Source organism: Eublepharis macularius, chromosome 4 (assembly GCF_028583425.1).
Source record: "Eublepharis macularius isolate TG4126 chromosome 4, MPM_Emac_v1.0, whole genome shotgun sequence".
NCBI lineage: Eukaryota > Metazoa > Chordata > Lepidosauria > Squamata > Eublepharidae > Eublepharis > Eublepharis macularius.
This window is the reverse complement of record NC_072793.1, coordinates 119,790,796-119,807,909: the sequence shown is the minus strand read 5'-3', so window position 1 is coordinate 119,807,909 and position 17,114 is coordinate 119,790,796. Positions and strand designations below refer to the sequence as shown.

Genomic DNA, 17,114 nt, shown 5'->3' with positions numbered 1-17,114 from the left:
GAATTTTTGGCTCACAGCTTGCTGTAGTGCCTATACCACCACTACCCTCCTTCTTCAGAAGCCTACTAGTAATTTTCATACACTCTACCCACCACATCATCTTACTATAGATTCAAGACCTTACAGCTACAAGAAAATAATACTTTTGATATTCAACATACTTCATACATGTAGAGAGTAAGCTTAAGCAGGTTTACGTAGAAGCCACTCAGGTTTATTCAGCTGTGCTTACCCCCAGGAAAGAGTTCTTTGAATTGCAATTACTATTTAAAACAATGCTACATTTTTAAAAAAAGAGTTTTTAATTTTTTTACTTCTTTTATATCCTGCCTTTCTCCCTAATGGGCCCCCAAAATGTCTTACATCATTCTCCTCACAACAACCCTGTGAGGTAGGTTAGGCTGAGAGTATGTGACTGAGCCAAGGTCACCCAGGAAGATTTCATGGCAGATCGGGGAATCAAACCTGGGTCTCCCAGACTGTAGTCATCACAAGTATAATTATTCCCATCTTGCAGACATTGGAGGGGCTGCCAGCACTGCAGGCTGTCGGTTCTTGGCAAAGGTGAGACCTGAACCAGGGACTGCTGAATCACAGATCATTCTCTTAGAGATCTCCTAGTCTAACCACTTTCCTCAGCTCAACAACACCCATAGTCCATGAATCTTTACCATCTATGCCTGCAGAGAAGAAACCCAGAGCAAAGACCTCTTACAACTGAACCTGGCATCCAGATCACATCTGCACTTGTAAAGTGAAGGAAGACCGATATGCAACTGTAAATTATCCTTTCTGCATAGCCATGGATTGATTGATAACACGAGCATTTAAAACTGCCTTTTAGTTGTTCACAGGTGCACACCAACAGGCTAAGAGGCTAGAATGCAATAGCACAAGTGAATCTACCCAGCCTGTGTACTATCTAGGGGACTAACATAGTCACTTGTTTTACTCCTGACTGGGCCCTTGGGCATGTAGCAACTATGTGACAGGAGAAATGCAACAAGTCAAGAGCTTCCCATCACTGCATCTCTATGACAGGAAAGTTTCACCCCCTGATTTTTAAAATTCATTTTATGTTTCATTTACTCAAAGTATTTATATGCTGCCTTTCTGTAATTTTCTATGGCATGAACAGATTAAAATTTAAACTGGTAAAATGAATAACAACATCAATGCTATTGATCACAATAGTAGTAGTATACAGCAGCAGCCAAATAGTTGGCAGCACAATAAATAGTATAAAATCAACAAAAAGAGCAAAGTATAAAAAGTATAAAAATCATATTGACAGCAGGAATAGGCAGCTAAATCTGTTTAATGAAGCAATCTAAGGGCCAAGCTACACATGACGAATGACACTTGAACGGCAAGTGTATTTCTCCCTGTTCACTTGCCCTCCACTCGATCCACTTGCCGTTCAAGAGTCATTCGTCATGTGTAGCTTGGCCCTAAGGAAGGAGGATTGATACATACAAAGGAAAATCAGATGAAATCAATTGTTTAAATCCTTGTTCTAACCTGGTGTTGAGATAATCACATTCGTTGCTCTAGAGAGGGCATTCTGTAAAGAGGTTCTAGATCAGAGAAGCCCCTGACATTGGTGGAAACATCTTTAAGAGGGAAGGATGGCTGACAGTGCAGACCTTAATTGTGAAACGGGTTCACATGGGAAGGAGATGGTCCTTTTTTTACCTGCCATACAGTTTTTAATGGCAAAGGAGTCTTGTGGGCAAAAAAGAAGCTAACCCTATGAAGAATGGGGGAGAGCCTTCCCAAATAGCGCAGCTGAGCCCCAATCATGGCAGCTAAACCAATTCCCAGGATCTGAAATCTGTAGCTGTGGTAATCACTGATGCTTCAGTAGAAGGAAATGATGTGTCAATATATTTTAAGTCCTGACTTTCAAAACCTACTTTCCATCCTTCTCCTGGCTTACTATAAATGAGGCATGAAGGTAGGCAACTGACCATGGATCCACCTCTGCCCAGCTGTTGACTGGTCTGCAAGTGCTAGGATTCTTACAAAGAACACAGCATTGAACACAGCAAAGAACACATTTTTTGTTGGCAGGCAACAACAAAAAAAAGCCATTTTAAATTAAGTATAGATCTAATGCAGCTAAAGTGGAGTATCTAATTTTGAATTGCTCCAGTAAAGCAAAATCCTCCCTGAAAATTTGAAAATTCAATATTCATTAGATTAGGAATTTCAGAGTGTGGAATTTTGAGAAAGAATTTTGGATTTTTTTTTCTACACTGGCAGAGGGAATCTGTTAGAATTTAGATTTGTGAGATGGGTTTGGGATTTTTAGAAGCCCCCTCCTTCTTGCATATTTTAAAATATAATTCCAAAGAAATGAAATGTTTGGGAAAGGGAATGGAAGATTTCACTTTTTGTAGAGGATACAGAAAGGAAAAAACCCTTTCTCATAATAGTGTAATTTCCCAAGCTTACTAACATTTGTTTCGTTGTAATGCATTGTGCTGTGTTCTGGGAAGCGACGTCACTTCCAGGAAGCTATGTCATTTCCAGAAGTGATGTCATCACACATTTTTGGAGGAGTGCGCATGCGCTTCACATGTGCACGTGTGATAATAGAGAGTTCCATCACTTCTTTTCCCAGAAAAAAACCCCTGCTTAAGGATAAGGAAATGTCACTGAGGATTAAGATGAAGATAATCCATACTATTGTATTCTCAATTGCTATGCATAGATGTGAAAGTTGGACAATGAAGAAAGCCGACAGCAAGAAAATTGATTCATTTGAAATATGGTGCTGGAGGAGAGTTTTATGAATACTATGGAAAGCCAAAAAGACCAATAAGTGGGTTCTAGATCATATCAGCCTAAATTATCCTTAGAAGCTCAAATGACAAAACTGAGGCTGTTGTACTTTGGTCACATCATGAGAAGACAAAACTCACTGGAAAAGACAATAATGCTAGGAAAGGTGAAAGGCTACAGGAAAAGGGGAAGACCCAAAATGAAACTCAATAAAGGAAGCCACGTCCTCCAGTTTGCAAGACCTGAGCAAGGCTGTCAATGATAGGATGTTTTGGAAGTCACTCATTCATAGGGTTGCCGTAAATCGGAAGCATCTTGATGGCCCTTAGCACACACACACAATAAGCCTAGCTGCTCCTGAGTGTCTAAAAAACCCAAATCCACCATCTTTGAAGACCTAACTGGAAACTCCAGGGTGGCAAGGTTAGTTTTATCTGAAGACCGTCTCTTGAGAAAGGAACGCAGTTGTACAAAAGCATAATCCCGTGCCTGCAATGTGTTCTCGCCTTGCAGCACATTCCCAGTGCACAGCTCAGCTTTAATTGCCTCCTTGTCCCTTCATAGTTGCTGTGCCCAGACACCAGCCCTTTGATTTTCCTGAGCCTTGTTTGAAGTTTACAGCTCAGAAGGATTTACCGATTGAAATATCATTTCCTCTTTTTTTTGTCCTTTATGGGCTAATATTTTCTTTGGCAACCCTGGAAAATTCCAGCGCAAGCTTCAGGTGCCGGCACCAGCAACCCTGGAGCTCTGCAGATAAGACTGAAATGGGGAGGGGGCAGGGTGGAACAAAAAGAAGCCAAGGAGCCATCAGACGCGAGCTGATTTCCTAGATGGCGGAGTAAGGGGTGCAGGGTGGCAGCAGCAGACAGGCAAAGGGCTTTCTCCCTTTCATATCATCCTCTTTAAACATCACATAGAACCACGGCAGGGATTTTTTTTGTCTGCATCCTTTTCCTTCTGGTGCCTTTGAGTAAACCTATTTCTGTCTCAGGGAATGGATGGTATTTTGTGTAGATCATGACCTGAAATATCTGCTCCCCCACCCCTACCTCATGAAGAGCAAACAGTTCTGGTTTGCCCTTTACCAGGAGGCAACAACAGTGGAAGGCTTGAGCCTGCCTGACTTGTGGGTTGAAACATGATGCTGGGCTAGATGAACCACAGGTCTGATTCAGCAGGGCTTGTCTTCTGTTCTTACTTTCAAAACTTTGCATGCTGTTTTGAGTTGTTTTGGTTGGTCCCAATCCAAAGAATCATGTGGATTTTGTTCCCGTGTTTGGATTTCACTCTCTGAATAGTAGGAAAAGCAATGGGTAGGGCTCTGTTCTTTTTCACTCAGGACAAACTAACTGCAAGGCATCTGTCAGTGTTGGGGATCAATGATACAACACATATGAGTAGATGAAAGCAGCCCTTGGCATGTGCAGAGTGCATTTTTGAATACTACAATGCCTGTGGAATGGGGCAGGGCTTCCCATTTCAGAGGATGTTATTTCCAGACAGACTGCAGCACTGGCATATCTTTTTTCTAGATGTGTGCTGTACCATCAGCAGACTCAATCTGAGATACCCCTGTGCTTAACAAGAAATATTTCAAGGATGAATCCAAAGGGTAGTTGGCATTCCCCCGATATACACCCAGCTATTCTTTCTGCTTCCCCAGCTTTATAGTATATTAAGATCCTACGTAAGTAAACTGCCATCAAGTCACAGCCAACTTACAACCGTCCTAGAGTATTTTCAAGGCAAGAGACTCTCAAAGTCGTTTTGACATTGCCTGCCTCTGAGTAATGAACCTGGTCTTCCTTGGTCTCCAATCCAATCACTAACCAAGGCTGACCCTGCTTCCAAGATGGGCTTGGCTGGGCTGCCCAGGTCAGAGCCAAGATTCTATAGCATGAACTATAATTTTAGAAAGTCTGCCAGAGGTTTTTTTAAAAAAAGCCTTGTTCATTTCACCCCAAGTCAGAAATGGTTGGTGCTCCAGCCAAGCTTGGCCAGCCTCCCAGCTGCTTCTGTTTGGCTAAGAGCAGGGCCAAGAGAGTCCCTCAATACACAGCAGAATGCCATGCTGAGAGCTTTCCCCCCCAAGGGATCTCCCTGATGGCTTGAAGGGCACTGCCTTCTTATGCCACTTAGTCTTGGGCAGGAAAAAGAAACCAGCCTGGGTAGGCCACACGGGATATTAGATCTGATGCAAGGACATAGCCTATAAGAGGAGTTTCTGTGAATGCTCTGCTAGCACTGCCTTCAATCCAGTCTGTACTGTAGATGATGACGCTGAAGTAGAATACTCACAGAATTGTCCTAAGCAGAGTTGCCCCCTTCTCAGCCCACTGATTCCAATGGACTCAGAAGGATGTAACTTTGCTTAGGATAACACCATTATGCATGTACAATGTACATGCACATTCAGGGAGCAGAGTTATACCCACTGGTTGTAAGTATTCAGCAAGCCCAATACAGTCAGAGATGCTATGAATAGTAGGCTCGTATTCATATGTAAAAGCATACACCTATAAGTATGTAGGCTGCTATGCAGGCATCTGTACATATGGACATGTGGGGGCATGACCAGTGGGTCTGATTCTGTTCCCATCTATACACACAGAGTGAACATACATGCAGGGCTAGAGTCTTTATCAGATCATTAAGAGGAGGCAGAGGGGAAAAGGTGTTATGGTACCATGAACAGAAACTGGAAGAGAGTCTCACTGAATAAAATAAAGCCAAGGAATAAGAGTTCACTAAGACCATGAATGATTGCACAAATTGTACCTGATAGATGGTTGGTGTGAATATTCCTCCATCAATTATTGCATGTGAAAGAACATTCATACCCTCAATGGGTGAAAGATTACCTGGAGAACTGAGTGGTGAAGAGCTCAGCTGTCATGGCTTATGGTAGGAAATTGGGATGCTGACTCTCGAGGGCTCTTCCATCTTTGCACTCCTATGTGTCTAGTACTATTGAATAACCTTCTTGAGTATGAAGGAGACCCAGTCTTCACTGGAGAAACCTCAATGTCACAAAACATGCAACAGCTGGTGCTGAAAAAGCCTATGGAGTGGCACCCGTGTTGCCCTTGCACAGGTGAAGTTGTCAAGTGCTCTCTCACCTTTAGTATCAAAAAACTTCACCACTGTTTTGATGCTGTGGGCATGTATTCCCCCCCCCCTGCTGTTACCTGCCCTGTAAATCTACATGAAAAAGAAAAGGCCAGCAGCAGAATTAATTGTTGCAGGGGCTAATACTGCCAAAATAAGCATCACCCACCCAAAAAGAAAGATTGCTGAGACCAGACTAGGGATTTCTAGGCTATGAGTTTCCTGGGACATTATGGAGAGACAATGATAGCTGATGGAGTAGAAACTTTCATATCCGCTTTTACTGTTCCACTGCAATGCCTGAATGAGACGTTGTACATCTTCCCCCGGCACAAGCACTGGATTTTTTTACGCTTGTATTCTACTTTTCCTTCAGGTATTGCAGTTTGGCTTATTATGAGGCTCCCAAGTAGTCAACTGACCAGGCTGAGATCTATTTTGTTTTAACAAGGTGATTTCATGCTGCACTGTCAGTCTATTGTCTGGGAAGGGAAAGATCACTTCACCATTGGAAGAGGAACACAACTTTCTCTTTGGGTAAGACACCACAAGAACAGGCCAATGTAAATCTCCTCTCTCTGCTTCAATGCAACAATCAAGACCCCTTGGTAGTTCTTAACTCCTGAAGAACAAAGAAAATGCTTCCCTTGGCCTCCCTCAGCATATCAGCCACTGCTCCTTCACACTCAGCTTTGACCTCATAGATGGCCTTTCTGTAATACCACCCTGTCCCAAGGGCCTGGCCTCTTCTTCTTCCCACCTTTTCATATATTCGCTATTTCTGCCATGGGACAGTAGGGCTGCGAGGCTCACCCGTCTCTCCAGTCTATGACAGGCAGCACCTTATTGATACCAAACATTGATTTGCCCCAGCAGGTCACAGGAGCTGCAGTGAGTAATGGCTCACATCTGTAGCAGCAGCTGTGCAGAGTCTGCTTCTAGTGGCGTATTTTAAAAAGGGAGAGAGAGACAGCAGGATGGTGGGACCAGAGCTCTGGGAAACACCGTTGGTGTTGCACATGGAAAAATCCCATGCCCACATCGCCCCTTGAAGGAAGTTGGACAGCTAGACTGGGAGGCATCTAGGCAGAGTAGACAGCACTGTGCTAGTCTGACACAGTAGCTCCTTATGTCTGTGCTTCAGATATAGTGCAGAATGCCGTGCTCTTATAGAGAAATGCATCAACCATTATGCTAAGTAAGCGACAGAGCAAAGACTGCCTTGCTAGGAAGCAAAATGAAGAAGCCACCACAGACGCTGAATTCTGGATGCAGCGAATGATGGCTGAGTGAAAAAAGGAAGATCTCATTTATGGGATTTGGTACATCTGGAAGTAGTCAGAGGCCAGTCTCACAAAAATGAACTAGAGCTGTGGCCCAAAAGGTGATGACTGTTTCAGATGACACTTCAAAATGGTAAGAAGAATTTCACAATACATCTGCACCTGAACGGAAATCCTTGGAATTAGGGGGTTAGTCAGTTCGCTGCACCAATGGGGTCTCCGTGTGGTTACATGCGCATGATGGTAAGCTACCATTTGGCAAATGATCATATGTATTCAGGTGAAGGTGCTGTGTACATCTCATGACGGAACTCTGTTTGCAAGCAGGGCTGTGTCTGTTCATGTAACACACACACACACACACCCTCAGGAGGGTGCTGCTTAGCGTCTGCATAATGTTATGAATCACACTTGCAGCACAGTCCTGGCTAGAGACGAGGCCTTTTGCCTAGACTCACAATCTGTTCTACATTCAAGGGAAGCAGATGGTTAAAAGAATGACCCTCCCCCTCCCCCCCTTCAGCCAACACACAAAGGAAGCTCAAAGCTGGCTGGAAGCATCAACCCCCCCAGGAGTCATTTTAATCAGAGAGACTCAGCCATTCTGAATAAACACGAGCCCTGGCAACTGAAGGAGAGACCAGTGAATATTCATGTCTCTTACCAGATTGCAGCTTCCTCAACATGTAGGTTCAGGGGTGAGAGCCAGAAAGAACAAGTGGTTGCGCTGCCATGTGACGGTGGCATCTTTTGACACGAGCACAGCCAAAGTGGGTTATGGCACCGGAAAGCGGCGGCACTGGCCAGAATGCCTCCTTCTCCTGGAATACTACACTGTAAGGGCTCAGCAGCCTGTCTTGGTTTGCTCTCATGAGATACCCAGTTATGTCGAACGAAAGGGATCGCCAGTTCTCCTGATTACATTCTCCCAGGAAGTAAGCTCCCTGACTCTTACTGCAAACCATGTATATCCCCCACCCCTGCACATACGAACATATTGCTACATTATTCCTTCCTCGTTCTCCCTTGAGATTATGTAAAGAATCTTTCTTTTTTTTACTAGACCAGTCTGGTCTCAGCCCATGAGGTGCTCAGTGCTGCACTGTGACAGATTGTCCCATGGTAACTCTGAGGAGAAACTGAGGAAGTGGGGATGCTAACAAACCCCTCGAATTGATGGTCTGAGAAAAGAAGCTGAACTCATAGTTGTGTTCAGTAAAATCTCAACCAGTGTAAAAGGCTAGAAAAAACCCTTTCAGAGTTGCCTTTGAACTCACAAAGCTAGACCTGTTGAACTGAAAAAAATCTCCATAATTTCTAGACAATTGCAGGCTTCTTCATGGATAGTCTGTGGATCTTTCTATTGCCCAACATAAAACACAGAGCCAAGAACGAGCGCGCGCACACACGCACACACACACACACAATGGTGCAGTGGGAATTTTTTTTTATTCTGTTATCAGCCCTGATTTAGAAATCAGGTTTGCAGATCAGCACTGACCGCCTCATATCATGAGGGACTGGGCCACTTTCAGCCTGCCAGAGAAATCTCTCCACGCAGAGAGACAGCATGCCACAGAGGACTGGGGGGGGGGGCTCTAGTGTTTGTTAACAGGGCACTTGCCTCATCGGAAGTGATGTGTGGCATCTTGTGCACTATTTTTGATCTGGAAGGACAATGCCCTGAGACAATGCCATGTGAGAACCTGCCAAGATATAAATTGCATCTAGGAGACTTGGGTCACTTCTCTGACCCGGGTGGCCTTTCCAACACATAAACACACAAATAAGTTTGCACTAAGAGTGGTACTTCCCAGATCAGGATCAGGACACAGACTCGAGTTGCTTTTGTCCTGCTGGCAGTGCTGCTTCCTGAGCAATGTGCAAAATAGTGTTTCACTTGTGATGCACTGAATACATTGAGTATGAACAGACAATATTCTGGTCATTACAAAGAGATGTTATAGCCATGAATTTCTGCCTAATTGAACAGGGGACTGTAGGGGTTTAGCTATTCTAGCCAAGCAAACCCTAGCCATATTACAAAGAAAGAGCAATGAATAATAATATCCAGGCTACAGAGAGTAAGGAAGGCAGGTGATTATTAAAGTCTAGATGTGTCATGGAATGTCCTGTGGACTATATGTGACATGAAAGAAAGGAACAGTAAAACAAAAGCCAATTGTTTTGGAAACACATATTTCTTTGCTTGTTTTTTCCCCCTGCAAGGCATCAACAACTCTTTCAAGTTCCTGATGATCATTTTGGGGAATTAAGTGGTTTTGTAAATCAGGTCAAATTTGGCTTTTACAAAGCATCATTACTGATTTAATTATAGTGCCTCTTGCTTTGGAAACTTTAAATGCAGAGATTAAACAATCCAGGGACACTACAAAACTGTTAATTAACAATGAACCTAAATAAATGCAGCTTGCATGACACCCTGAAAATGCCAAGCCCTAAGCTCTGGCAGGCCTATAAGGGTGCAAATACAGAAGATATGATTCCTCCAAAGAAACATTCGGCACTAAAGAGAGAGTGAATTCAGGCCAAAGGTAATTTGATTTACTTCAGTGGGAAAATCTGCAGTATGCTTTTTAAGTTGTGGTTAATATATAAAGAGAATTCTAGTGGATCTAGCTAACCCTGCAATTCCAGAGTTTTAAAGTTGATGTATATGTTGAATGCCAACCCCCTCCCAGTTCTTGCAGCATGGAACTTCAGTTTGTAGGGGGCTCCATCCACCGTTCTAGCAGTCATTCTGGTCCATCATGTGATCAATAGGACTATTGTTGGTGGTCCATTGTAACTTGTAAGGGGCTGATTCTCTTCTGCTGCCTAGAATCCTGCCATTTTTTGTATGAAGTACCCCATGAAATGATGGAAGGCTGTATGCAACCCACTGCAGATCTGAGATCCTAATCAAAGCACAGAATATTCATCTTCCAAAAGCCTCCAAGGCTATTGCAAGGTCTAACCAAGCTACATGTTGCAGCACTGCAAACAGATTTTCCTACTCTCTGAAATTCATGCCTTGAGGCTAGAGCATGAAGATGCAAAGTAAACAACCCAGAACTTCATCAAAATTTCTGAAGCATACATGTATGCCAGTGTGATGCTTATGGCTTCTATGATCAGTTGTTGTTATTATTGTTATTGTTATTATTGATTGCAGCCACAAGTCCCTGTACTTGTAGCAAACTGGTACAGAATGCATTCAACAAAGAAAAGCTTTTTAAAAAAAAAAACCCAGAAGCTGCAAGAAATGGTGGTTGTTTAACAGAATGGCTTCAGCCTTCCCAGAAATCAGCAGAGTCAGCTGACCACTCTTCCTACCCCCCAGCTCCTGCCCCACACCTAAATCCCTTTCCAGGAGCTTAGTCTTTTCTCTCCTCATTTCCATACTGGTAAAATGACAACATTGTCATTTCAAGAGCCTTGTTGTTCTAAAGCAGTTGCATGCAAGACTGGAAAATGTGATTTCTTCCTGCCTTTGTGTAGGGTTAAGTGTGTTAGAAGGCAGCGCCTGCATCAGCACAGCCTGGCAGAAGCATGAAAAGGTCAGCCTTGCTCTCCAGTAATCAGCCAGTGTGAGCCTCTCTCTCTCCCCCGCCCCCATGTGTGCCTGAATATGATATTGCCCTGCCCTGCAGTTACAATTAACCCCTGAAGAACCCCAATCTACCAATGAGCTTGAGCTGGCTGCTCTGAACACATAAAAGTGCCCCCCACCTTCTGAAGGAAACAAGGGCTGCCTTTCCCCTCAGCCCACTCCCTAAATTAGTATGGGAGGGAGGGAGGAAGATGCTAGTTGAAGATCTAGAGAAAGTCATGAATAATGTAAGCCTCCCTAGACACAGCTGGATAACTATGCCTGCGTGCCACTGATACCACCTCCTCCTCTTCCTCCCTTGCAAGCAGGGCCCTCCCACAGCCATTTCACAAGTCACACTTGGGTTCCTTGGCATAATTAGGGCTCCTTCTCCAAGCACACTTAACTGCAGGCAGAGGAGGGCATGTGGCCTAATAGGAAGAGCTCAGGAGCTCAGAGGATCCATGCTCTGCTCCTGGCCACAGCAAAGATTGTTCTTGATAGCTTCTGGCTATTCGTGTAACCTCACCCTATTTCTGATTCCCATCTATGACTTTAAAGTAATGCATCACAGAGGAATTTTGTAGAGAAATACTCATTAATACACACACCGAGCTCAACTATGGTCATACTAGACATGATGTCACAACCTGGCAAACATCGTGGAGGGTCAGTTGGTGATGAGAGAGAATTGTCTTGTCTTGCCCCTCTTTCTTTCAGGGCAACAAATGGGTTTTCAGAAAGAGAACTGGGAAATTAATAATGTGGCTTTACAAATGTAAGAGGGAGTAGAAATGGGTTTAATGCTCTGTCAATGCAAATCTTGTTTTCTCAGAGGGTAGGGAAGACAAAGAAGGGATTGTAGCCAAGATAGAAATGCTGACAACAGACATGCTAATATGACTGATTAAATTAATCAAATGAAAAAGAGTAATTTCGATGAAATCCAAACATGAGGTCAAACTTTGATTATGAGGCAGCAAAGGGGGTATGGATGAGGCAGGCAGAGTCTGCTAAGGCGCCAGGATACGGGAACACTTTCCTTTTCACAGGAAGCAAGACTGATATTTTCTGTGCCTTGGCCAGGCAGCATCTAAAAGCCTGCTAAAACTGTGTCAGCTCAGCCATGGGTTGTGGTGGTCTTTTTTTCCTTAGGAAAGAGCTATACAGGCCTGAGCCATGAGGCAGAAAACCTTGAGAAATGCTGCTGATATAGATGCATTGATCAGATTTTCTCAGCACTTTATTCTTAAAACAAGAGGAGCTAGGGGGTGAAAGGAAGTTATACTCTCTGCCCCAGAAGCTCTTACATCAACAGCCAGAAGTGTGATTGCTGTTCTTCATTACAGATTGCTGAGAGAAAGGCACTCTGCATAAGCTCAGAGAGATTCTCTTTAACATCCATGTTTTGAGGCAGCACTTGGCCATTCTCAATAGTTCTGGGGGTTAAAGCTCTGATGAACCCTATGTCAGATTAGTTCCCCAGACATAGTAAGCAACCTTCCCTCCCCCCCCCCCATATATAGCTTCGGAAATAATTACAAAAGGAGCAGTTGTTTTGTACTTTACAATCAGGGATGCTGAGGCTGGGGAGATAGGTGGTTGCTGGCACATGGCTGAAGGTAATAAATAGTCATTACCTCCAGGGTATCGGTAAGGCAATTTAAGAAGCTACCTTCAACATAGTAACAATAGTAAATCCTTCCTTGTCACTTAATCGCTTCATGTTTTGTGGGGAAGACAAGAATGGAAAATCACCATTGGGAGTTAGTGAAACTGAAGAACAGAACCCATCTTTTGCATACCTTGTGCGACTGTTTCCAAACAGAGATATTTCTGGGTGCTGAGCAGGCTAAAACAGAAAATCAAATATACACAAGCAACATAGGAATCGTGTCAGTCTCCTAGCTAGCTCAATGACAGGTGGGGAGAAGTAAAAGCAATATATAGTAAAAGCATAGTCTCAAACAACAAATGTGGCTCTTCAGTGAGCACTGCTTTCTTAAGGTAACTCCCACATACTCCAGTGCCAATTAAGTTCTATTAAGCCCCAGAGAAAGCTGCCAGCCAGACAAGCCCTCCAGGTTATATTGTTTGTTGCAAATAAACCCCAACCTTTTTTCGACTGTCTCTTTAGTAAAACATAAGCCACCTGCAAGCACCTCATTGTGAAAGCTTTCTTGTTTGTAACATTTTATGAAAGGAAGGCTGGGAAAAGAATCAGGCACCCTTTCCATCCTCTCTCTCTCTCTCTCTCTCTCTCTCTCTCTCTCTCTCTCTCTCTCTCTTCATGCAACAAGCAGGTTTATCTTAGCAATTTACATCTATTCTCTCTTCCTTTGTGTGCACTTTATCTAATTTAGGTTGTAAACTCTTCAGGGCAGGAACCTGGCTCTGTCTAATAAATTATGAAATGAGTCTGCCACAAGATAATAGTGAGCAATCAAATCTTGCCTTTTGGTAGCCCACTAAGCTATTACGCCCTAAAGGAAGCTGGGGGAAAAATAAATAAAACATCCACACTGTAATTACTATCAAATTCTCTCCCCTTTTTGACAGCCTTCCAATGGAATCATGGCCTCGTCGTTGAGGACCCAGCACTGGTCAGAACAGGCTAACAGGCTGCCCCAGTTGTCATGACTCCAGCAAACACATCATTGTCACAATCACTGAAAGAGCAAAAATGTTTTTACCTGTGACAGTCACCAGCATGGAGGCCACCAAAGGACGATTGTTGTCCAGCTTACGGCTCAGCCTGAGTTCTCCACTAGTCTGGTTGACAATCAACAAGTGTAACTCGTTTCCTCGTTCAAAGGTGTAGAAAAGTCTGTCTGTCACATCTGGGTCGTAAGCAGGGATCTTTCCTATGACCCCAGAAGGAAAGGTGTTGGACTTGTTGGAGACATAGTTGTTAAAGAGAATCTGGAAATTTTTCAGAATGGGGCTGTTATCGTTCTGGTCAATGAGCTTGATGTGGACTGTGGCTCTGCTGACAAGGGGGGCAGAGGTAGCCTGAACGACAATGACGTACTCTGACTTAGTTTCATAGTCCAGGTCAATCAGGGCAGTGAGCTCACCTGAAAATATGTCCAGCTGAAAAATTTCAGGGATGTTGCCTTCCACAATCTGGTACATGATCTGGGCATTGGGTCCCTCATCAGGATCAACTGCTGTGATTTGGGCTACCACAGAACCCACAATACTATTTTCCTTCACTGAGACCTCAAACTCCTCAGCTGGAAAGACAGGGGCGTTGTCATTAACATCCTGGACAGTGACTTGAATGTGGACAGGAGTTCTTTGTGGAGGGACCCCTCTGTCCACGGCATAAGCAGTGAGTTCATAGACTGGGATGGTCTCACGGTCCAGCCTGCGGACAGTGCGGATAATCCCAGAAGTGGGTTCTATTGTGAAGTCCCCATCCCCATCCTCCCCATTCTGGAAGGTATATTGCACCCTCCCATTGGTATGGGCATCCCGGTCAGTGGCAGAGATCTGAAGGACACTGGTGAAGGGAGGGCTGTCCTCAGAGATGATGCCTTGATAGTGAGCACTCACAAATTGGGGGGCATTGTCATTAACATCATTTACCATGATTTCTACATAGGTTGTATCTGCTTTCTGAGGGATCCCATTATCTTTGGCTGTAATGGCTAGGGTATAGGTGACCTGGTCCTCATAATCCAGCTCTGCTTGTAATGTGATGGCCCCAGTGTCAGCGTCAATGCGAAACTGGGGGATATTGTCCTCTAGGTAGTAGGTAATCCTGGCATTTTCCCCCACATCATCATCAGTGGCACTGATCACTACCACAGTGCTACCTACAGGACTATCCTCATTAACTTTCATAGAGTAATGGGTGCTCTGGAACACTGGCCTATGAGTGTTGGCATCAGTAATGTTGATATGCACGTGGCAATTGTCATGTAGAGTTCGGTCAGAGGCTGTTACTGTTAGCACATAGCGCCTCTCCTGCTTGTAATCCAGGGGCAACGAGAGGGTGATTAGACCCACTCCCCCCTGAGTACTGATGGCAAAACGATTCCGTGTGTTCCCACCTGTTATTTGGTAACTGATGGCACTGTTCACATCCCTGTCGATTGCTGTGACACTGAGAACACTGGTCCCCACAGCAGCATCTTCATTAAGACGGATGAAATATTCTTTCTGAGTAAATTCAGGGCGATTGTCATTCACATCCATTACAGTGATGGTGACACTAGCAGAAGCTGATAACGTTGGGGAGCCATGGTCCCGGGCCTCTACCCCAAAGAAATAGTGCTCCACAGTTTCTCGATCCAAAGGGCCACTCACAGTAATCCAGCCGGTGGCACTGTTCACCACAAAAGGGGTATCAGAGGAGATTCCAGAAAGCTTGTACTCCAGTCGAGAGTTTTCTCCATAATCTGCATCCACAGCCTGGATGTGAATCACTGAATGACCAAAAGGGGCATTTTCCAAGACAGATATTTGAAAAGGGGTGCTGACAAAAATGGGGGCATGGTCATTAATGTCCACTACCTGGATGCTAATCATACCTGTGTTGTTAGACAGAGGAGGCCGCCCTGCATCCTGGGCACGTATTCTCAGTGCATACTCTCGCTCAGCTTCAAAATCTAAAGGAGCCACCACCTGTAGTTCTCCAGTCACACTATCGATGGAAAACTGGCCCCTGCTGTTCCCACTGATGATGTTATAATGAACTAAAGCATTGTTGTCTTTGTCCAAGTCAGTGGCAGTAACTCTTAGGATTTCTGAATGAGGTCTTATATCCTCCCTTACCTGGACTATATAACGCTTCTCACTGAACTGTGGGACATTGTCATTCTCATCTAGGACTGTGATATAGACTCTAACTGTGGCTGATCGAGGACCAGGTTCTTTACCTTGATCATTTGCCTCCACCACCAAAGAATATTTCTCCATTTTCTCCCTGTCCACTTGCCCACTTGTGGTGATCAGACCTGACCGGGAATCTATTTCAAAGACAGAGTGGGCAGCTTGAACATTTACAAAACGGTACCTTATGTTGGCATTGGGCGGGGAGTCCACATCTGTGGCCCTTAGCTGTAAGATAGGGTAGCCCTCTTCTACATTTTCTCTGATAGTCTCTCTGTACTCACTCTGCTCAAACACTGGGTTATGGTCATTTCTGTCTGCCACTGTTATAGCAACCATGGTGGTGGCTGAAAGACGGGGAAGCCCATGATCCACAGCAGTCACCCGGAAGTAGTGTAAGTCCATACTCTCCCTGTCCAAAACTTCAGTGGTGGTGATGAGTCCATTGTGGGAGTCTATGCTAAACAACTCCAGAGACCTGCTGTTCATCAGGGCATCCATGGAGTACAACAGCCTCCCAGCGTCACCTGAATCGGGGTCCTGAGCTGCCATTGTTATCACGGGGGTCCCCGGAGGTTGGTTTTCAGCCACCTGAACCTGGTAATTATATTGAGGGAAGAAGGGGTGGCGATTGGCTGCTCTTCGAGACCTCAGCAAGGGTGCTAAGGATGACCCCTCTCTCCTTCTCCTTGTCTTGGCACATGGGGAAGGAAGAAGGAACTTTTTCTGCATAGTTGGAGGAGTAGGTTTTAATGGCAGGTAAGAAAAGGATTCCGGAACTGCCGGGCTTCTGAAATCCGCGCCAGCACAAAGAGTTTGTAAACAAGGATTCAGCAGAAGGCAGGGACTGAGCTTTTCTCTCCCTTCTGCGGCTCGGTACATTCCCCGCTCTGCGCTGGTAGCTGTCCCAGGCGCTCGTGGTGCTGAAACAGCCTCGACGCGCTCCTTCCCACCCACGGTCTGGAGACAGCATGGCTCTCGGCTTGCTCCGCAACACTCACCGGCGCGGCGGCGAGAAGCTCCAGAATCCGCCGGTTGCCCCACGCAGAACCGAAGGCAGGTCAACAGGGTGAACCACCCGCAGAGGCGTGAGTTAGCGCGGGCCAAGGCAGCGGGCTGCATCCTCAGCCACGGGCTCCCGGCTCTCTTCCTGGCTCTTCCGCCCGGCCGCTCGCAGACTGCCCACAGACAGGGATGAGTGAAGTTCCGGGCGCTGGGAAATTGCTTCAGGCAGAGTCGCACGCCTCGGGACCAGGCTGCAGCGGCGCCGAGCTGGGAGGCAGGCCGGCTCTTTTCTTTGGGCGTCCCATTGTCCGGCCCGTTCGCGTCCCCTCCTGCGCTGGCCTGGAAGGTGCCGGGCTCTTCCTCGGCCTCTGCCCCGCGCCCCGCTAGCCTGGCGAGGCGTGCCCAGTGAAGAGCGGGAGCGTTTATAATCCACGCGCAGCGGACGCCGCTGCTCCATTCCCCGCAGGCGCCTGCTGGGCAGCGGGTCCTCTTTTCGT

The 17,114-nt window shown here is 45.3% G+C and overlaps 1 protein-coding gene across 1 annotated transcript in view; it reads right to left on the bottom strand.

The window, feature by feature from the left end:
• CELSR3 (cadherin EGF LAG seven-pass G-type receptor 3) overlaps positions 1–16,734 on the bottom strand; it is an 89,833-nt gene extending 73,099 nt beyond the window's left edge. The window contains exon 1 of the mRNA XM_054978760.1: positions 13,467–16,734. Coding sequence (XP_054834735.1) covers positions 13,467–16,734 — 3,268 coding nt within the window. The remainder of the gene's footprint in view (positions 1–13,466) is intronic.
• Positions 16,735–17,114: the final 380 nt, after the last annotated feature.